Genomic DNA, 23,099 nt, shown 5'->3' on the forward strand with positions numbered 1-23,099 from the left:
AGTCACTTGATCTCTTTTAGAGCCTTAGGTCACATGTTTAGATACCTTGGACATTTGAACATTTTGTTAGTTTAAACATATTTATTTTAGCTCGCTTGCAAAGGATGCCTGAGGCTTGTTTGAAACACTCTCGAGTCCGTTTCCTGGTAGTAGAACCAGTACTTGGTGTCTATTGGAGAGATCTACAGATTGCTCTCTCAGTGTGGATCGAACCAGTGACTCCTGGTTGCTAGGGGGACACCATATTCATTACATCAAGGCGACAACATTAAGTTGATACCCAGGATAAATATCCAATCAGATTTCACTTATGTCCCATATTCATTTAGTTCCCAACGGAAATTGTTAATGTCTTAATTCTCTGGCTATTTTGAAATGAGTTGTTGTTTTTTTGTTACTATTAAAGATTCTAAATAAGTGAATAATTATAAAATCTGCAATATTTTATCTTGTTGTTTGTAGAAAAATTTGGAATTAATAAGTGTATGTTTAAATTTCTGGTCAGTGGACGGAACCACATGCAAACATAAAATGAGCTGATGATTTTGTTTAAAGTAATTATGTTAAACCCTTATTAAAGCATGAAGTATGTATGAAATAGAATATAAATAAAGACACTGTTATAACTTGTTGGAAATTTTATAAATTTGGAGAGAAAAGCATGTTTCGTAAACAAAATATTACTATACAATATTTCATTTCTCTTAGCATTTATTTATTTATTAAATACATTATAATTAAGTTACTCAACTTTACCCTAACTAATTCCAACTTTTCCCTCCACCCCAAACCCCTCCCCCCATGTCAGGTTGTAAAACTCCCGTATTGTGCTAGCACAGGTGACCACTTTCAAGTCATGTGATATCTATATTTAGGGCATATTCAATCAAAATACATCCAGATAATCCAATTTCAATACCACTGAAACCACAATCCAGAGTGGTGCAGTGGGTAGAGCATCGGACTACAAAGTTGGAGGAGAGCGGTTCAATCCCAGGGCTGGGTAAATACACATTTGTTCTATATGAAATATGCTATAGTTGATATGATTACTATGATTGAAAATAATAAAATATGTTAGAAAATAAACATGTTTGAACTGATTGTAATGACAAAAACTAAAACAAAATATTGACTTAAAATACATATGAAACATTTGTGGGAATAATATGATAATAATAAAAAAAAACTTTAATAAATACTCAAATAATTATTTATATATTTGCAAGTTTGAATTTTTTAAGGTTTAATATGATTAGGTGGTTTCAACTACAAAAGGACCATGTGTTTCACAAAATATAATTATTTAAAAGTTTTAAGCTATTACTTCAAAACTAGCTTATAGAACAAATTTAAACACCAAGGACAGAACGAGTAAAAAAAAAAAGCTTGCCCTTTCTTCAAAAGTCAAGCTCAACAAAAGGGCAGCAACAGGTCTGGAGTACTTGAAATGCACTCAATGAGATTAACCTGCCTGTAAAGTTTCAAGTTGATACCTGTTTCAGCTTTCAAGATAGTATTCTGGATAGATTTAAGTACAAAAAAAGCCATATTGTAAGAAAATCAAGGGCATTAACTCCAAATTTTCTTGAGAGATTTGGCTTGGACATATACCATGGACATCATTTTTATAATTAGTTGAAATTATATCACAAGCCAATTTCGAAATTGTGTGACAGATGGCAGGACGGACTGACCGACAGACCGACAACAACAATTCTATATCCCTCCACCTTTTGCGCAGGATAATAAACATTAACAGAAAATAAAGGGGGACAATCTGATTAAAACTGGTTGACTTAGAGAGCTCAAAACAAAAAGTTGAAATAGACTGACGGACGGACATTGCAGTAACTATATGTCTATCATAGCGGGGCGTTACAATCCAAGAAATGAGAATAGACTGACGAACAGACAGTGTGGTAACTATATGCCTAATATAGCGGGGCATTACATGCCAAGAAGTGAGAACGGACAGATGGACGGACAGTGCGGTAACTATATGCCTATCATAGTGGAGCATTACAAACCAAGAAATGAGAACAGACTGATGGACGGACAGTGCGGTAACTGTATGCCTATCATATTGTGGCATTAGAAACCAAGAAGTGGGAACGGACTGATGGACGGACAGTGCGGAAACTATATGCCTTTCATCGGGGGGCATTTAAAAACCAAGAGGTGAGAACGGACTGATGGAATAAACAATGCGGAAACTATATGCCTCTCTTTGGGGACATAAACAACATTTTGGTAACGTTAAATAAAATTATACTTTGTGAGATATCGTTTGATTCCACTCAACTAAATTAACTGTGCATTCAGTGCGTACAATAATGCACTGTTTTGGAAGCAGTTCCGGAATGTTGTATTTTGACAGCTTTTTATATACAGAGACAATATAATCCATGTTTTTTGATGACAAATCATGGTATATGAGCCTCATTCTGGGAAACTGGTCTTAATGAATGTGCACCAAGTATCCTACCAGATAAGCTTGCACAGTCCACACAGCCTAATCAGGGACAACACTGTCCGCCTAAACCTGATGTTTGCTAAAAAGAGACTTCCTTTAAACGAAACGTACCATACAAAAGGAAAGTATTGTCCCTGATTAGTCTGTGCAGACGTCACAGGCTAAAATGAGACGACACTACTCACGTGCATTAAGCCCCGCTTTCCCAGAACAAGGGTCCTTTGAACTGACAATATAATACATGCCATAAACGGTACACCTTTATTAAAAACAAGAGCTGTGTTTGTGAAACACAATGCCCCCTACTGCGCCGCTTCAAAGCCATATATTTGCCTTTGAAGAATGACCTTGACCGTGACCTTTCACCACTCAAAATGTGCAGCTCCATAAGATACACATGTATGCCAAGTATCAAGTTGCTATCATAAATATTGCAAAAGTTATGACCATATGTTAGAGTTTTGGGACAGACACGCGCATACAATGACAGACAGACAGACAGACAGAAAGACAGACAGACACATACAATGACAGACAGACCAAAAACAATATACACCCGATCATTCAATCCGGGGGCATAACAATCTTTCAAATTTCTAAATGACAAATAATCATACATTGTATGTAAACTTCTATATTGCATATTATTTTAGTTTTAACTTATATTCATTTTAGCCCAAGTGCATTGAAAGCCTTGGGTGTATTGACACTCTGTCAAGGAAAGCTGCAAATGAATTTTATCAATTTGTCAAGCGCTAAGCAGTACATGTGAGAGTGTTAAATTTGCTAATATAAATGTGACATTTGTTTCTAAAATTCTGTCTTAAAGGTACGTGTTCACAGATTTTGACATTTGTTTTAATGTGTCATTAAATGCTTTAAATTGATAAATGTAAAAATTGGAGCTATAAATCTCCAGTATAAAGTAAGAATAAAATTAAGAAATAAAAAAAAGTTTAAAAGCCCAAACCTGGGCTTGAACTACTGACCCTTTGAGTAAAGACAAGCACTTAAACCACTCGGCCATCTGTGCTTTTAATTTAATCATCTATTTTATACTGTGTATTACAGCTTTTTGCATGTAGTGAAGTTTGTCATTAAATTCTTGAAATTGATAAATGTTAGCATAGGAACTAAATATCTCAAGTAACAAAACAAGAACACAATTAAAGAATGAAAAAAATTAATCCTCAACCTGGCTCGAACCAATGACTCTTGAAGTAAAAAGTATAACACTTAAACTACTCGACCATGCGTGCTCATGTAGTGAAGGGTGTATTTTATATTTTATATAAGCAATCCAGATAGTGTCACAAAATTTAATGATAACAACAAGCCTCACCAAATTATTCAACGAAAACATACAAATCTGAAATATTTTTTATTTCAATTTTGTCAATTTACCAAACCGTGAACAGGTCCATTTAAGTCAGGCATATGTTCCAATCCTTTTCCACCATGAAAACAAGTCTATTATCAGGAAACATAGGCAGTCAAAGATGTGTGATTTATGTTTTATACCTCTCTTTTTTTCAAGCTTAGAGGTGTTTTTGAAAAAAAGAGAAAGCTTATGAAATAAATATTAGGTTCCACACATTAGGAAAAAGAGATCTTAATGCAAGTGCGTAAAGTGTCGTCCCATATTAGCCTGTGCAGACTGCACAGGCTAATCTGGGATTAATCTTAACACACATGCATTAGGCCCCATTTTCCCAGAGTGAGATTCATATCCATTGTCCTTAAAGTACATTTTATTTGTGAACGAGATTGCGAGATTGCGGTAGTGTAGTGGATATGGTACGGCCTAGCGATCGGGGGCCGTATTCACCAACCGATTCTTAGACTTAAGAATAAAGAAAAGACTTAGAACCAAGAAAAATGTGTTCAGTGTTTGAATATATACAGGCCTCCACTGGTGATTATGTCATTAACAAAATGTTCTATATGAAGAATAATATAGATAGAGATGTTTACTGCAGAGTTTGATTCAAAATTAAAGAAAATCTTGAATATTCTAATTTAAAGAATTTTCTTTATTCTTAGACTTAAGTCTAAGAATTGTTTGGTGAATACGGGCCCGGGAGGTCAAGGGTTCGATCAACACTGTGGGAGCGTTCTTTTGATCACCTCCAAAGACACCAACTACTTTTTGGTTTATAATGCCCCACTATGATGGTTCAACCCAGGCCCAAGACTCATTAAATAGTCAAATTGCGTCGATGCTCCAGAGGAGCCCTGCAATTAATGAGAAGAACATATAACTCTTACCCCTGCACGTGGCTCGCACGATGTTGCTCGATATGTTGGAGAGGGCGGTGTAGTCACGCAGCAAGAAGGCGTTCTTGGAGGCGGGGTTGCTGGCTATGCCGTTGATCTCCGTCGAGTCAAAATCACCGACGCCGACGGCGTAGATATGTACACCTTTAACGACATGAACAACAGATGAAACACTGTTAATTGAATTATTATGTATTTCTTGTAGGGAGCTTGAGTGACACCTATGTATTACAAAGAAAATGCCTGATTTATACAAGTTTATTGGATATTCATGAAAGTGCCATTTTCTTATTTATAACCTTTTACAAGCATAATATTACTGACAACAGTCTGTTGTATTCAATATGTAATAAGCAAAATATACTGTATTATAACAGTCTCTCTTTGTTTTAAATTTTCTTACATTTAACAAACAACTTATAGATCAAAAGTTTAAAATGTAAATTTCTGTGTCAATTTTAGACATGTTAAAGGAGGGGGATTAATAGAGGGTTGTGTCTTTAGGCAGCCTTTCGACTGTAAAATTGACAAGTTGAGCGCCTTCCTACCTTTGTTTTTAATTAGTTTTTCCTCAACAATTATGGACATTGTATAGGACTGGGGGTCATTTTAAAGAAGACATAATATTTCGTCAGTTCACTTGAAAAGTTGAGGGCCAACAAACCTTTGTCTTTAATTAGTTTGGCCTCTACAATTTGGACATCTGATAGGACAAGGAGGGGGGGGTAGGGGCGGGGGGGGGGGGTATTATAAAGGGGCCTATTTTGGCCTTACAAATGACAAGTCGAGGGCCAACATACCTTTGTCTTTCATCAGTTTGGCCTCTACAAGTGTCTGGTCAGGGTTCACATTGGACACACCGTCGGTCAGGACGACCACTGAAAAAAGAGAAATGTACGTTATAGTGTTATTGTCTTTAAACACTATTACATGGACAAATACAAACGAAGTGAAACTCATCTTCCATATCTACACTATTGGAGCATAAAGTGGAATCTCGCTACGAAGAGACTTTCTTTAAACATAAAATATAAAGCGGAAAGTGTCGTCCTTGATTAGCCTGTGCGGACTCCACGGGCTAATCTGGGACGACACTTTAAGCACATGCATTAAACCCCCTTTTTACAGAGCGCGGCTTATATAGTAATTTTGAGGCCGATTATGTGATTTCTATATCAGTGTGTTTTTATGAATCATATGCTATGTATGTATTGCTATGTATTGCACCTGTTTATGTTTAATTATTTTTTACTGGCTGGATAGCTAAGCTGCAACCTGAATATATGAGCCGTGCCTTGTGAAAAGGGGGTTAAATGCATGTGCGTTAAGTGTCGTCCCAGATTAGCCTGTCAAGTCCGCACAGGCTCATCGGGGACGACACTTTCCGCTTGTATGATATTTTTTGTTAAAAGACAGTTTCTTCTTAGCAAAAATCCAATTTAGGCGGAAGTTTTCGACCCTGATTAGTCTGTGCGGACTGCTTGAAGCATGTTCATTCAACCCCCTTTTTACAGTGCAAGGCCCATATCTATATACTAACAGAAGTCCTGAATCTCTTTGCGGTCCCCATTTTGCCCGTTGAAGTAGTGTTCGCGGATCATTCGGAGTCCCTCGGCAGTGTTCGTGTTACCGTACTCGTAACTGATGCCCTCGATGGCGTTCTGTAGTTGGAACAGGTCCTGGTACTTGTTCATGAAGAAACCGTGCCTGAAAATTGGTAGAAATAACGGGAAAATAATGTAGAAAGAGCTGTTGTTAAGAAAGGTCTAAATGTTGCAGGTAGACATGGCGGGAAAATAATGCGGAGTGTGCGGTGTCTGATAAAGGGTAAAATGTTCCAGGTAGAAATGACGGGAAAAATAATGCCGCATGTGCTGTGTTTAAGAAAGGTAAACATGTTCCATGTAGAAATGACGGGAAAAATAACCGAAGAATGAGCATTGTTTAATATAAGTCAATATGCATGATGAACAATCAGGATCGAATATAGGATAATGTGACGTCACGAGAACATAAGGGTCAATAAGCAATGCCAAACAAATGGAAACATCAATTGACCTAAAGTTAATAACGCATTTAATGATAAGACAAGATATATAGAATAATCAAAATAAAGGGTATACATATATACAATATGCAAAGGGTCAACCAGACATGACACATGTTAGGTAAACCTCAATGGTAAAATAGATTTACAAGAGCGTGAATAAAACAACAGTTACCATCTCAAGATATTGATTCTCACAGATTCTTGTTGCAACTAAACTTTTGCTTAGCAACCAACTGTCAAGAAAAAGCACACCAAACAATCTAAACGACCTTTGTAAATCGACAATATGATTAACACCAAACAAGAAGCAAAAAGAAAACATGTTTTACAAACAAAAACAAAACACAAAATGAAAAACTAGTAATGTTGAAAAAAAGAGGCAAGCAATTTAGCCAATTAAGCAATATTGAATTGTTTTTAGAACAAACTGCAATGTTAATAAATGCAAAAGGAGCCTCATGTATAAATTATTTAATTACCATATTTTATCGCGAATAAGAGTTAATGTCAACAATCCAAACAGTCAGGTTATTGCACTGTCAAAAAAAGCTTCAGGATTAAAGGCTTTCAAATGAATACAAACACCAATGATGACACACTTATGACAGGCGATATAAAAGGAATAATTCTTACGGTGCTTGGGATCTGAAATACCAATCATGATATGGCATTTATAGACGATGACAGAACTAAAATGTAAGCAAGAGCTCCGCGGTCGGAGAAAGATGCACCCCCCCCCCCTTAAAAAAAAACAACAACAACAGGGCCTTGACACCAATTACTCAATCCTTGATGCTGTATTGAACGGAAACCAATTTAAGACTTAATGTCACAGTAACCTTGACCTTTGAACTAATGGCCCAAATTTCAATAGGGGTCATGTACTGTCCAAGACCAATGCACATGTGAAGTATCAAGTCAATCTGTCAATTCTTTGACGAGTTATTGATCGGAGACGATTTCCACACTTATTGTTACATTGACCTTGACCTTTGACCTAGTGACCCCAATGTTAATAGGGGTCATATACTGTCCAAGGCCAATGCACAAGGCAAGTATCAAGCCAATTGGTCAATTCGTTGACAAGTTATTGATTGGAAACAATGTTTCCACTTATTGTGACAGTGACCTCTACCTCTGACCTAATGAACCAATTTTCACAAGGAGTCATTTACTGTCCAAGGCAAATGAACATGTGAAGTATCAAGCCAAATTGTCAATTTGTTGAAGAGTTATTGATTATAAACAAGTTTAACACTTATTGTGACAGTGACATTGACCTTTGATCTACTGACCTCAATTACAATACGGGTCATCTACTGCCCAATGCACATGAGAAGTATCAAGTCAATCAGTCAATTCGTTGACGAGTTATTGATCGCAAACGAACTGGTCTACCGACAGACACACCGACTGACCGACCCTCATCCAGCAAACCAGTATACCCCCTCTTCTTCTAAAGGGGGGGGGGCATTAAAACGTAACAGTTGTCAACTGGACATGGATGCCCATACATTACACTTCCGCCCCAAAACTCCACGTGCGTCATTATGACTGATTTGTAATGTAAACCCCCCACGGCTCTTTAAGGCAACAAGTTCGTATTGTGAACTGCATAAAAGTGCAGAAGTAAAAATGAAGCATTCCAAAGTTTCCACAAATGCATATGCTGTGAAACAAAATGATTTCTTATGTTTTTCTAGTGTACAATCAAGTTTAGAAAAGAGCACGATATAATTGATATAGAATAGTCTGCATACAAGTCATGTGAAAGGCATGTGAAGGAAGAGGTTAAAGTTTGCACACAAAAAATTAAATCAGATGAGGAATTAAGAATCTGGTCTCTTGTTAAGATATTTACTGACATCCCATATACCAACAGTACAAATATTAACACATAATATACATATTTTTTATCATTAAACTTTTTGTATACTCTGCATAATCAATTTTCTTATAAAATGCAATTCAGCACTTACTACTTAATTTTCTTATGTGAAATATTTTTATGATAAATGATATTCACACTTATATTCCACATTAATTTAGTGTGTATGGTACAGGCTCGTATTGTGTTGTTGTTGTAAAATACTTGAAGTAAAACACAATTAATTTTGTATATGAACGTATGATGAATGTACGACAAATATTTGTATGTACCCATCAAGTTGCTGAACATGAAATACTTTGTTTATTAAACACTTAATACTTTATGAAAAGATTTGTATGTAAGTATTTAATTTTTTACGTATGTGTGTAATATTCTACAGAAAAAATAAAATTTTGCACTGGAAAAAACAACATTATATGTCTCAATTGCTAGTGTATAATTATGGTGTATGCAAAGCTATCTGGTGGTTCCGGGTTTGATCCCGACTCTGTGAGCATTCACAAGATCCGCGCGTCCCACGTGCACGGTATTCAACCTCCATTTGGGGAAAAACAGTATTAGTGTAATAGAATTCACTCATAAATGTACGTTCACTTTGTGAAGAAAACAGACCGTATTGTTTCACTTATTTGCAATTAAGTTTGCTAATATGCTAAGAGATTTATTAAAATTTTTGTGACAATCACTTGACCAGCGGAAACAAATTGGTTTAGTAGCTACTCAGAACATGTATCTTAAGTTGATATGTCTATGTTGTTAATATCTGTTAAAAAGTTGATCAGTATACAGCAACCTCCTGTCATTTAGTTATACAATAAATGTATTGGAAATTTGCTTATAAACACGGGCTTGTAACACCAATACAAATGCCATTGAGTTACCCAGTGTTAATTTTAGACATATTTTACATAATGCACTTTAAAAAACGGACCTTGGTACTGAAATAATAAAAACAACCACATGTCATTTAGCGATCTTAGGTACCATATTTCCCAGGGTATACGTTGCGCCAGAGTAGAAGATGCATTCCATAGTTTCCAACATTTTTTAAATTCAATCCACATATAAGACGCACTCAAGCATAACACGCACATAAACTACCAGGGGTGTGGGCTCTTCATTTTTTTTACATTTGTCATTTCGCACATGAAAATTATTGTTCTCCTCCCAGGAATATCTAAGTAAATTATTGCCAGGTAAAAAAAAACGGATCATTTTCTAGCATGCATTTATATATATGCTTTCTTTTTTAACCTAAAAACTACGATTTTATAAAAAAAAACTACCCCATATCACCACCAAAACAATAGCGCACAAACATTATTACCTGCTCTTGCTGCTGTAGGTGGCGAGACCAATCCTGGAGGCGTCTCGACCAATCTGGAGGTCGCTCACCATTCTGGTAACAAACTGCTTGACATTCCGGAAATCCACGTGGCCGACACTTCCACTAGAGTCCAGCAGGAACACAATATCGGCACGTGCGTTGCATTCTGGGGGGAAAATGATTTATAAGACGCATGATTATAAATGTAAATATATGTATTTGTATGCGTACTTTTATGCGTACCTGTGAAACAAATACATTTACTGCATTTTGCCAACCAATTTCAATCAATAATGAATTTATTTGTTGAAGTGTTCTTTTGTACAACAAATGAAATAAATAAGGAAATGCGGAGAGCAAAATTATAGCATATGTTGTTTTTCAGATTTTAAGTGATTATAAAATGTGCAATGAATAAATTCTGTGAATGAAGTGAGCTATTTTCAGATTTTCATTGCAATAATATGTTTAGACAACAAACATTGAATTCTGGGAACGGAACAAATGCTGTGATTTTCTTAGATCATCATCAATTACATTGTGCGAATGTCAATAGTTCATCACTTAGCATTAAACAATCAGTAACTGTTTTCGCAGTATCTACCTGCGTATCCAACTCCACATTCATAGTAGACTATTTGGAGAATAGATCACATTATTTTCTTAACATTGTTTAATATTTCATCACTATAAAGCATCAAACAAAATTGATCACTTACTGTTCTCACAGTATCTTCCAGCGTATCCGACGCCACATTCGCAGTAAAAGTCTCCACCCACTCTGAGGCACTTGCCGCCATTTCGGCACGGGTTCTCCGCGCACAGGTTCTCGTCTAGGAAGAATGGAACAATCTTATTACATACATAAACAGAGAATATTCGTCATAATCATATTGTTTAAACAAGGTTTATGACCGTTTTTTTTAAATGCCATCTGTTATTTATGTTTTGCCCTTTATTCGACTTTTCGCCAAAAATTAGATATTCCAACCGTACTCTAATGTCCACCTGTAATTTGCCCCCCCCCCCCCCGCCACTCCACCTCATTGCATATTTTGCCCCTTTTTTCCGACCGGATTCTTCCCGAAATCATCCTTCTTAAATTCATGCATACAACAATAGCCCCAGAAAATATTTTGCTAAAAGAATTTAGTTTCCGATTTCCTTTAACGGGCGAACAATTTTGTACAGGTATCTCTAGAAAGCTAGATGTAGCACAGAAAAGGACACCCAACTTCACATGTAGCCCATATTTATCATTTTAAATCTAAAACAAATGTCAAAAAGGTCTTGTCCGTGTCTGCTGAAAATGATATGAGCAGCTCTCTGTGAAAAGGGGGCTTAATGCATGAGCGTATAGTGTTGTTGTATATTAGCCGTCTAGAAGAGACATTCTAAAAACGAATAATTCCATAAAATAAGAAAGTATGGTCCATGTTAGGCTGTGCAAACTGCACTGGCTAATCTGCAATAACAAATGATTGACATGCATTTAGCGCAGTTCTCCCAGAAAAACCGGAAAATCCATTTCAGGCGGAAAGTGTTGTCCCTGATTAGCCTTTGCAGACTGTAACGAAACTTTAAGCACAAACCTTAAACCCCAATGTACCAGAATAAAGGTCTTATATAAACACAAATGAAAATATGTTCTAAATTACTAATTAGTTGATAGTATTTCCGAAAATAAATAGAAAGAGACATATATCTAATAAAAAAGGCATAATGAAAGCTAGTTTAAGCGTTGGGCATTTATCCACCTTCCCTCACACATGAACTGAACATTTATCCACCTACCCTAACACATAAGTTGCACATTTATCCACTTACCCTCATACATCAACTGCACATTTATCCACTTACCCTCAAACTTGAACTGCACATTTATCCACCTACCCTCACACATGAACTGCACATTCATCCACCTACCCTCACACATGAACTGCACATTTATCAACGTACCCACGCACATTAACTTCATATTTATCCACCTACTCTCACACATGAACTGCACATTTATCCACCTACCCTCACACATAAACTGCACATTTATCCACCTACCCTCACACATGAACTGCACATTTATCCACCTACTCTCACACATGAACTGTACATTTATCCACCTACCCTCACACATGAACTGCACATTCATCTACTTACCCTCGCACATGAACTGCACATTTATCCATCTACCCTCACACATGAACTGCACATTTATCCACCTACCCTCACACATGAACTGCACATTTATCCACCTACCCTCACACATGAACTGCACATTGATCTACTTACCCTCACACATGAACTGCACATTCATCTACTTACCCTCACACATGAACTGCACATTATCCACCTACCCTCACACGACATTTATCCACCTACCCTCACACATGAACTGTACATTTATCCACCTACCCTCACACATGAACTGCACATTTATCCACCTGCCCTCACACATGAACTGAACATTTATCCACCTACCCTCACACATGAACTGAACATTTATCCACCTACCCTCACACGACATTTATCCACTTACCCTCGCACATGAACTGCACGATCTTGTCGGCAATTAGCTCCAGATCCGTGGTCTCGTTGGTAAACATTGCGGTGTCACGGAAGGGCATGGATACAACAGACTTCATGTACTCTTGTTCGTCAGCAGTAAGACCCATGCCTGAGGGTTGAGGAATGTTTTGTGTTTAAATATGCTCTTAACGCTTAAACGACCGAAATGTGAAATTAAATAAATCATTACTATGCCATAGGGATGTGTTGCAAGTTATGTGTTGAAATGGTCTAAATGCTAAATTGACAGAAATATAAAGTTAAATAAATCCTTAACAACGTGTACGATAAAACAGTGTTTAATTACTTGGTCATAATTTGTTCGTGAAATGTGCCGATAAGATCCCTGCCTAAGGGTTGGGGCATGTTATGTTTTGAAATTTTCTAAATCCTCAACCATTTCCCGCTTAGATATGCACTTCGACGACTTTGTAATTCCTCAGATCATCAAATTAAATTAAAACCTTTTTTTAATGGATTCAACTATTAAAGGCTTCATTTCAAACCCCTAAGGTACTGATGAACAGCAAGCAGCATGAAACCTGAACAGACGGCGAGTTACTCGCTGGCTGTTCTTGTTTTATGCTGGTTCCATATACCGGTAGTCATTTTCAATTTGGTTCTGAGTGGAAAAGGGTTAACTGACCGAAATATAAAATTCAATACATTTTTAACAAATCATAAATGCTTACCATTTGTTCATGAAGTTCAAAGTAATCTCAATCATTCAGATGACCAAAATAAAATATTAAATTAATCATAAATAAATCGTACATGTATAACGTAATAGTTTAAATGACTCGTATAGTTACTATTCACTATTTCTTCATGATTTCAAAACAATTTATTGTAAACAGTAGCTGTTTGTTTTGGCATACAATGGTCAGCTACAAACCAGCGGTCCATTACGTAAACTTTTAACTGCCTTTCAATGCTAATGGCATAACAAAAAATCTGATGAATCAAGTCATAATGTTCACTTAATCAAAACAACTATTTAATCGTACAAATAATTTTCCAGCAGCAAATAGGCGGTCAAGAAAATATTGTAAGATTTTTTTTATATGAAAGATTATCTGATGTACTGACTCAAGTATGCTTAACCCATTTATGCCGAGTGGACTCTCCAATCCTTCTAAATTGGATCACTTTATTTCCAAACTTAGGGATGTCTAGTATATTCATTTCTATATTTAGAATATTTCTTACAGAAATTCCTTTGAACAAATAGCGCAGACCCTGATGAGACGCCGCATCATGCGGCGTCTCATATGGGTTTACGCTGTTTGCCAAGGCATTTTTAGGCATAAATGGGTTAATAACAAAATGTGATCGTTTATACATATTTGCAGTTGATAACAAGAGCCGTTAGCTCAAAACTGTAATTGACAGTTAAGGTAAGATTCTGTCAACTTCAACCAGAAATAAAAATAATTTTAAACAACAGTATTATCAATAATGAAACTTATTTAAGCATACTTTTTTTTTACAATTAACACATATGTAAGGGTAAACAATTAAATCACATAAATAACTTGATCAAAAAATTAACTGGCAATTAAAATTTAAGCAACCAGACCAAACTGTTTATTATGTATACTTTCTAACGAAAACATTAAAATGGTTAACAACAGGCGCATCGTACCGACGCCGAGGATTCTGGTGCCGTCGATCTTCAGCTTGTTGGCCTCCGTCAAGATCTTTTCTTCATCCCTCATGCTCTTGGTGACCAGGACCATGTAGTCAGGCTTCTCTCTGCTCTCCCCGCGGCCCTTGAAGATGCGGAATGCGGCCTTGGCGAGGGCTTGGGCGGGCTCAGGGTCCCCTCCGTGTACTCTGCGTTTTTACATTAGATAATTGAATATTTCTGAAAATAATTGAGTTTCCTTCTGTAAGCAGAGAACAGTGTCTTTTGATTTTTATTACATTTAGCGCATTAAGAGTTGGAACGCGGCCTTTGAGAGGGCTCGGGCGTGCTCCACGCCCCCTTCAGGTACTAAGGTGGGCGAGATAAAGATTTGGATTTGTAAAAACTATTCAGTAGTCTTATTTAGCCTCGTTCTCAGAAAACTGGGCTTCGTGCATGAGCGTAAAATGCCGTTCCAGATTAGCATGTGCAGTCTGCACAGGCTAATCAGATACGACACTTTCTGCACATGCATTAAGCCCCATTTTCCAAGAGCAAGTCCCATATTCTATTCAGATATCTAACAAATGAGGCGTTTTTCACAAAGTGAGACATATTCACCGGAACATGATCTCATCGTGTATGCGGTTGAAACCAGGAAGTGTACATGCAGGATGGTGTGGAGCTACGCTGGACGCATCACCCTTTACCACTTAAATAGGTTTGATAGGTATTTAACTCTTTACCACTTAAATACGTATTCAACCCTTTACCACTTAGATAAGTATTTAACCATTTACCGCTTAGATAGGTATTTAACCCTTTACCACTTAGATAGGTATTTAACTCTTTACCACTTAGATAGGTATTAAACCCTTTACCACTTAGATAGGTATTTAACCATTTACCACTTAGATAGGTATTTAACCCTCTACAACTTCGATACATATTTAACCTGTTGCAACTTAGATTTGTATTTAACCCTTTACCACTTAGATACGTATTTACCCTTTACCACTTAGATACGTATTTAACCTTTTACCACTTAGATACGTATTTAACCCTTTACCACTTAGATACGTATATAACCCATTAAAACTTATATATATATTTAACCCTTTACCACTTAGATACATATTTAACCCTTTATCACTTTGATACGTATTTAACCCTCTACAACTTAGATACATATTTAACCCTTTGCAACGAAGATACGTATTTAACCCTTAACCACTTAGATACGTATTTACCCTTTACCACTTAGATACGTATTTAACCTTTTACCACTTAGATACGTATTTAACCCTTTAGCACTTAGATACGTATTTACCCTTTACCACTTAGAAACGTATTTTTCCCTTCACCACTTAGATACGTATTAAACCCTTTACCACTTAATACGTATTTAACCCTTTACCACTTAGACACGTATTTAACCCTTTACCACTTAGATACGTATTTTGACGCATGTGTGGTCCCTTCGAAAGTTAAATTTAATTCAAGACCTTTTTTCTGGATTCAAGTTTTAAAGGCTTCATATCCAACCCTTAGATACTTATGAGCAGTAAACAGCATTATACCTGAACAGACTGCGAGTTTCCCGCAGGCTCTTCTGTTTTTTTGCTGCATGCACATACATGTATGCATACCAGCCATTCTCCCTTTACACAGCTTACATTTCCATCGGAGCTTTCAAGAAAACGAGCCCGGAATTGTACATACCTTAATCCAGCAATCGCAGAGCGGACGGCCTTCTTCGAGTGACCCTCGTCCAATGTCAAGGTCACGTGGGCGTTGTTGGTGAACTGCACCATACCCATGCTGAACTCGTCCTTGTGGAACTTGAGTCGGTTCACAATTGAACGCATGAACTTGCGAATACTCTTCAGCTCCTTCCTCGTCACATATCTACAATGTATACATGTTTATTTCATTATCATGCTGCCCTTCTGCCCCTGCAAGGACTGCATTATCTGTGGGCCCAGGGAGTATCCAAGTGCCTTGCATTATTAACTAATACAATTCACAAAAGTGGCGTGGAATTTTGAATTATATCTGCAATTTCCAGCTTATTAAATGTTACTGAAAATTGATCGATTTTGGTGTGGTCTTGTGTTGTGGGTGGGAAGCCGGAGTACCCAGAGGAAACCGTACCGGACTGGCATGGTGACCACCAACTATAAGAACATGCTTCTGGGTTCGGGGTACGAAACCGGGCTTTTAAGGTGAAATGCGCGTGTAGAAACCACTGCGATTATAGCGGACAGCCAAGAATGTATCTGGATAAAAGTTTAAAAAAAAGTATTTTGCTTTAGATGGAATAGATTCAATCTACTCATTTTTTTGTGGAACTGATTTAACAAAATATAAAGACTGATCGATCCTACACATTTATTGATAAATGTGATATAATAATACTTGATTAATGTGTGTAATCCTTCAATCAGTCAAATCAATGGCGTTAAAAGCGACTGTGGGTGTCTGCTTTAAATATTTTAAGGTGGCCATGGTGTGGTTAATATGGTGCCCGCCTTGCGACCAGGAGGTCACAGTTTAGACCCCCACTGTAGGGACGATCTTTAGATCTCACCAACTACCGGACTGAAACGCGTTTCATTAAGCCTAACGCTTTTAATGCAATTGAGCTAACACAGAAAGGTTTAAACTAAATAAGCTGATATTTTTTCAGGATTTTGTTGTTAATCAGCCAATAATTGATGACTTGTAGTGATGGTTTCATCACATTTATCCCTGTAATGATGAAAAGTCTGAATAGTAGGCGGAACAGCCTAGAACAGCCTAGAACAGCCTAGAACAGCCTAGAACAGCCTAGAACAGCCTAGAATCAAAATACTAAACATGTGTTTTTGCATTTGAATTTTGCATTTGAAATAAGATCACGTATATTCGTAGGTATGAAATTATTTTATTTTATTTATTATTTATTTAATTTGTAATTAAAAGATTGATATGGGGTGGGGGTAAATGCATCTGGAATTTTTATTTTCGAAAAAAGAGGAATTTGTGTTGGTCATTTTCCACTGTGTTTGTTTTAAATTCAAGGATGGTTAAAGACAAAAAATCTACAAAAATTAATGTCCCACAAATAAAGATGATTTAATGCTACTAGGATGGGCTCACAATGGATATTTCTTTTTTAATTGTTGATTGGCTCGCTAAACAATGATCATTTTCGTCTTTGCAGTATATAACAATCAGAATTCTGTTAGGATAATTATTAATAAACATTATACACATTTAATATGCAATTTGAATAAGCTAGGACGTAAAAAATAGAAAACGTATACATTACTTATTATAACAACTGCTTTAAGACTTTTTGACAGGTTGTGGTGTAATTAATATGTTGCCATCTGTCGGTCATGCGAACCCCAACTTGATCCCCAAACTCGAAGCGGTCTCAAGGTTTACCTAAAGACACTTATTAATGGTTCTACCCAGGAAATGCACTGTAGTATTTAAATGATGCCTTAGGCTTTAGATGCAATCAAGTTGATCTACAAATCGTTTTGCCATACTGACTGATTAGGTCTATATGTTTATTCCAAGTTTAAAAAAGCCCTGGAAAGTATGCATGGTTAAGATAGTGCGATACACTGTAGGTATTTGCTTTAATTGAGCCTGGCTCTAGGAAAAGGGGGCTTAATGCATGTGCGTAAAGTATCGTCCCAGATTATTATGTGCAGTCCACACATGCTAATCAGTGGGGATGATTTCTGCTTTATTGGTATTGTTCGTTTAAAGGAAGTATTTCCTCAGCGACAATACAGTTCAATCAGAACTTTTCGTCCCTGATAAGCCTGTGCAGACTGCACAGGTTAATCTGTGACGACACTTTAAGCACAAGCATTCATCAAATTTTTCCAGAGCACAGCTCAAAGGTTCTTTACAATTTACGAACCTTGAGGTGTCAACCACAAACACAACGTCACCCTTGGCAGAACAACCTGCAATAGAACATCCACATTAAATCAAAAGAAAATTCACCGAAAATCCACAGAAAATCAACTTACTTACTTATTAGTGTTGGCAATCAACAAACCAATTATCTTTATGACGAAAATACAAAACATACAACATACATTGTTTTTAACTAATTTATGGTGTGCATTTTTTACTTTTAAGTATTTTTCCATTTCTTTTAAGGTCTTCTGACAATGCATATACGTATACTAATTAATAAACGCTGAATATTGATTGTTTTAATCATTTAAGAAATATCTCTTAAATCTCTTAAAATAGGATACACATCAAGAAATAAACCTTCTTAAACATGTATAAGAAATATATTTGGTTAATTTCAATCAGCGAATGTATTTTCATAATAGTCTTACACAAAATGGAAACATAATATTAAAAATAACACATTTTTTCTTTATTAAAGAACAAGTGACTTATACTTGCAGACAAGCACATTTGTTCAATGAGTTTGTGGACTATTAACCCATTTATGCCTAGCGTCTATAAAAAAAAGAAATTGGCATCATGCGGCGTCTCATCTGGGTCTACGCTGTTTGCTTAAAAGAATTTCTGTAAGAAATATTCTAAATATAGAAGTATACTAGACATTTCTAGTTTTGGAAATACATTGATCCAATTTAGAAGGATGGGAGAGTCCACTAGGCATAAATAGGTTAAGCTAAGTAATTTACTTACTCTGTGTGCAGGAATCCCCAGTAAAGCCAACGGCACATTCACATGTGTATCCAAACGCCTCGTTTTTACAGCTTCCACCGTTCCTACATGGATTCTCGGAGCAGAAATCCTTTCCTAAAACACAGTTGTATTGAGCATGGAAAAACAGGGTTAAATGCATGGGAAAAAATGTCGTCTAAGAAAAGCCTATGCAGTTCGCACAAGCTTATCAGGGACAACACTTTCCGCTTTTTGGATTTTGTTTCCTTTAAAGGTAATATCTTCGAAATGAAAATCCAGCATGAAGGCAAAATGAGTCGTCCCTGATTAGCCTTTGCGGACCGGAACGACACTTTACGCACATGCATTTAACCCTGTTTTTCCAGAGCAAGGCTAATTTATTATCATTCGGTCAAATATGACACGATCTTATCTTCCTACAGAATAAAGAACAAACTTTAATTCTTAAACCACCCTCAACCACACGAAACGAAGTCTCTGACCTCAGGGTGCGTGTTTCATTCTACTGCACTAAATGAATCCTCATCTTTTTTTCCCTTATTTTTGTCTACTGTAGTGATAGACTCCACTGAACATTATTGTCACATTCTCTTAGCTAAGCAGTCGTTACACAACCCTTTTTTATTTTGATAGATAGCTATTGACAAACTTGGGCTAAAAAAGAATAAATGAATACATTCACATAACAGATCTTCAGATTTTGATACATAGCTATTGACAAACTTGGGCTAAAAAAGAATAAATGAATACATTCACATAACAGATCTTCAGATTTTGATACATAGCTATTGACAAACTTGGGCTAAAAAAGAATAAATGAATACATTCACATAACAGATCTTCAGATTTTGATACATAGCTATTGACAAACTTGGGCTAAAAAAGAATAAATGAATACATTCACATAACAGATCTTCAGATTTTGATACATAGCTATTGACAAATTTGGGCTAAAAAAGAATAAATGAATACATTCACATAACAGATCTTCAGATTTTGATACATAGCTATTGACAAACTTGGGCTAAAAAAGAATAAATGAAAACATTCACATAACAGATCTTCAGATTTTGATACATAGCTATTGACAAACTTGGGCTAAAAAAGAATAAATGAATACATTCACATAACAGATCTTCAGATTTTGATACATAGCTATTGACAAACTTGGGCTAAAAGAGAATAAATGAATACATTCACATAACATATCTTCAGATTTTGATACATAGCTATTGACAAACTTGGGCTAAAAAAGAATAAATGAATACATTCGCATAACAGATCTTCAGATTTTGATACATAGCTATTGACAAACTTGGGCTAAAAAAGAATAAATGAATACATTCACATAACAGATCTTCAGATTTAAAAAATAAATAAATATAATTTTGTTAAATAATTTATTACTAACAATCACAGGTTTTCCTCTGTATAGTCATTTATTTCATTCCACGCTTTTCAGTAGAGTATGGGGAATTGTCAGTGATTCAAAACTGATCATTTTTCTAATCCCTCATGAGCTAAAATTGATAATAAACCGAAACAAAAAAATATGAGCCGTGCTCTTTGAAAAGAGGCTTAATGCATGTGCGTTAAGTGTCGTCCCAGATAAGCCTGTGCAGTCCGCACAGGCTTATCAGGGACCTCACTTTCCGTTTTTATTGTATTGTTCGTTAAAAGGTACCCGGTAGTCTCGTTTAAGCAAAAATCCAGTTTAGGCGGAAAGTACACAGGCTAATCTGGGACGAAACTTTACGCATATGCATTAAACCCCCTTTTCACAGAGCAAGGGTCATGTCCTTTATAAAAACCTACCTTTGCGCAGCGTATCGAGAATAACATCCGTGCTTTGCAGTAGACCAATCTCGTCTCTGATTTCGATAACGTTGATTCCCTGCTTCTCGGCAATGTTATCCAGCTCGTATCGCTCACGAAGATTGATACCAATCGGGATAATTCTGGAAAAGAGTGTATTTTAACATCACCCTGTGAAAATGGGGTTTAATGCATGTGCGAAAAGGGTTGTTCATGATAAGCATGCGCATCTTTCACTGGCTAATCAGGGACGACACTTTTTGCCTAATCTTTATTTTCCGCTTAGATAAGACATGCTTTATGCTTATAAAATACCGTAAAAGCGAAAAAGATTTCCCTGATTAGCCTTTTCAGTCTACTATGGTAGACATGGTATACACATGCATTAAGTTGTGTTCCCAATCCCCAATTCAAACGCTGTTGATGAGACTTTCTTTCAACAAAAAATACCATACAAGCGAAAAATAAATTCCCTGATTATGGTACGACACTTTAAATACATGCATTAAGTTTTGTTTCCAATCCTTAATTCAGTACTGTTTATAGTTATAAAGTTGTTGCCCATTTCTGGCAACGGTGACCTTGACGTTTGCCCCAGCCACACAATATGCAATCCTTTAATCAAACTCTCAATAATTCCATTTACTTTCGTTAGGATAGCTCCACTCAGAAATAAAACAGTAACCATTTTTATTTTCAAAAACATATAACTAAAATTGACCAAATCAAAATCACATGCTATCCCAAGATAAATATATGTTTCTCATTTTGTTTTCAAATTAATGAACGGAAAAGTCCAGTTCCATGACACCGGACACCCACCCGACCGACCAATATCATACCTAAATCCAATTACACAAATTATACAACAGGAACCCTTTTCATCTAAGAGGAAAAGGGAAAATGCTTATATGCACCAATAATAAAAACACAACAGCCTGCGAGTAGCTCGACGTCGCGTTCAGGCTTTATGCTGTTTGCTGATCATGGGTATGTATAAGGGTTGGAAATGAATCCTTTATACTTGAATTCAGTAAGAAAGGTCTTCGATTTAATTTGATTTTCTAAAGGGCTATAAACACGTTTCGATGCCATCTGAGTTGTGAAAGGTATACAAGTATACACTAGAAACACCTTATTCCACTGGAGATCGTCAGTTCTGCTTCTGGTTCCGTCATTTCCCGATGAACATCGTTAGTGCCGTCGGTCAAGACGAATGCAATGTTTTTCGCGGTTGCTCGGTCACCGCGTCTGCCGTTGAACATTTCCGTTCTGATGGCCCTAAAAGCGGCCGCCATATTGGCCCTACCACGGCTGTAGGATATCTGATCGAGAGCTTGGATGTTTGTGTCGGTGTCCGCATACTGACCTGTGGTATATAATGTCAAAATCATGTCAGATTTGTGGCAATTAAATGTTATGGCCATGTAAAGCTGGGCTTAATGCATGCTTGTAAAGTGTCGACCCAGATTAGCCTGTGCAATATGCTAATAGGGCTAATCCGTGTGGTTACTTTCCACTTTTACGTAATTTTCCTTCAAATGGAAGTCTCGTAGAAGGAAAAAAAATCCAGTTAAGGCGGCAAGTGACATCCCTGATTAGCCGGTGCATATTGCACAAGCTACTCTGGGATGACACTTAACGCACATGTATTAAGCCCAGTTTTCATAGAACGAGGCTCGTGTAATGGTTTCAAATTCATTGAAATCGAATATTCAATTTTATTACTCATCATATGGGTTTTAAAACAAGTGTGCATACTGATTGTGTGTCCAAATAGTTCCATACATAGCAAACATAATTATTAACTTACTATAAAAAATAGTGTACACAGTGCAAACTTTCTAAATACCAATGACGACGAAATTTCTCGATTTCCGAATCAGTCTCAACTTTAAGTATTGACCATAGAATTTTTGTTGACAATTTGAGCTTAAAATTCTATTAGTAAGATATGTATTAGCTGCCCCAATCAGTCTCAACTTTGAGTATTGGCCAAGGAAATGGCTTTCAACATTTGAGCTTAAAATTTCGTTGGTAAGATCTTTATAACTGATCCAATGTTATCTATGTCAATGTGGATACATACACGAACAATCACATTCTATACCTAGAGGGACCTGCACCATTGCGTTCGAACTGTATTTCATGAAGCCGATATTGATATCGCAGTAGTCCTTGTTCATCTGTCGTACAAGGTGCTGCGCGTACTCCTTGAGGCGACCGAAGTTGTACTGGCCCACTGTGTTGGAGGAGTCAAGAACGATCACCACGTCGGACGGTTCGCCGCATTCTGTAAACAATTTAGTTTAAACCTACTTATTTTACTTCGATTACATCAAAAGCTGAAGGTTTATTGAAACACTCTCGAGTTTTTGTCCTGGTTACAACCAG

General features: G+C 36.5%; 1 protein-coding gene across 1 annotated transcript in view; it reads right to left on the minus strand.

Annotated features, from left to right (window-relative positions):
* LOC127847187 (uncharacterized) overlaps positions 1-23,099 on the minus strand; it is a 150,298-nt gene that overhangs the window by 6,913 nt on the left and 120,286 nt on the right. The window contains exons 27-39 of the mRNA XM_052378910.1: positions 22,816-22,998; positions 21,840-22,074; positions 20,706-20,848; positions 18,891-19,004; positions 18,136-18,181; positions 15,936-16,121; positions 14,232-14,422; positions 12,558-12,695; positions 10,741-10,854; positions 10,022-10,187; positions 6,294-6,460; positions 5,554-5,631; positions 4,745-4,897 (exon numbers count right to left, since the gene is read on the minus strand). Coding sequence (XP_052234870.1) covers positions 4,745-4,897; positions 5,554-5,631; positions 6,294-6,460; positions 10,022-10,187; positions 10,741-10,854; positions 12,558-12,695; positions 14,232-14,422; positions 15,936-16,121; positions 18,136-18,181; positions 18,891-19,004; positions 20,706-20,848; positions 21,840-22,074; positions 22,816-22,998 — 1,914 coding nt within the window. The remainder of the gene's footprint in view (positions 1-4,744; positions 4,898-5,553; positions 5,632-6,293; positions 6,461-10,021; positions 10,188-10,740; positions 10,855-12,557; positions 12,696-14,231; positions 14,423-15,935; positions 16,122-18,135; positions 18,182-18,890; positions 19,005-20,705; positions 20,849-21,839; positions 22,075-22,815; positions 22,999-23,099) is intronic.

This window comes from Dreissena polymorpha, chromosome 10 (assembly GCF_020536995.1).
Source record: "Dreissena polymorpha isolate Duluth1 chromosome 10, UMN_Dpol_1.0, whole genome shotgun sequence".
In the NCBI taxonomy this organism is placed as follows: domain Eukaryota; kingdom Metazoa; phylum Mollusca; class Bivalvia; order Myida; family Dreissenidae; genus Dreissena; species Dreissena polymorpha.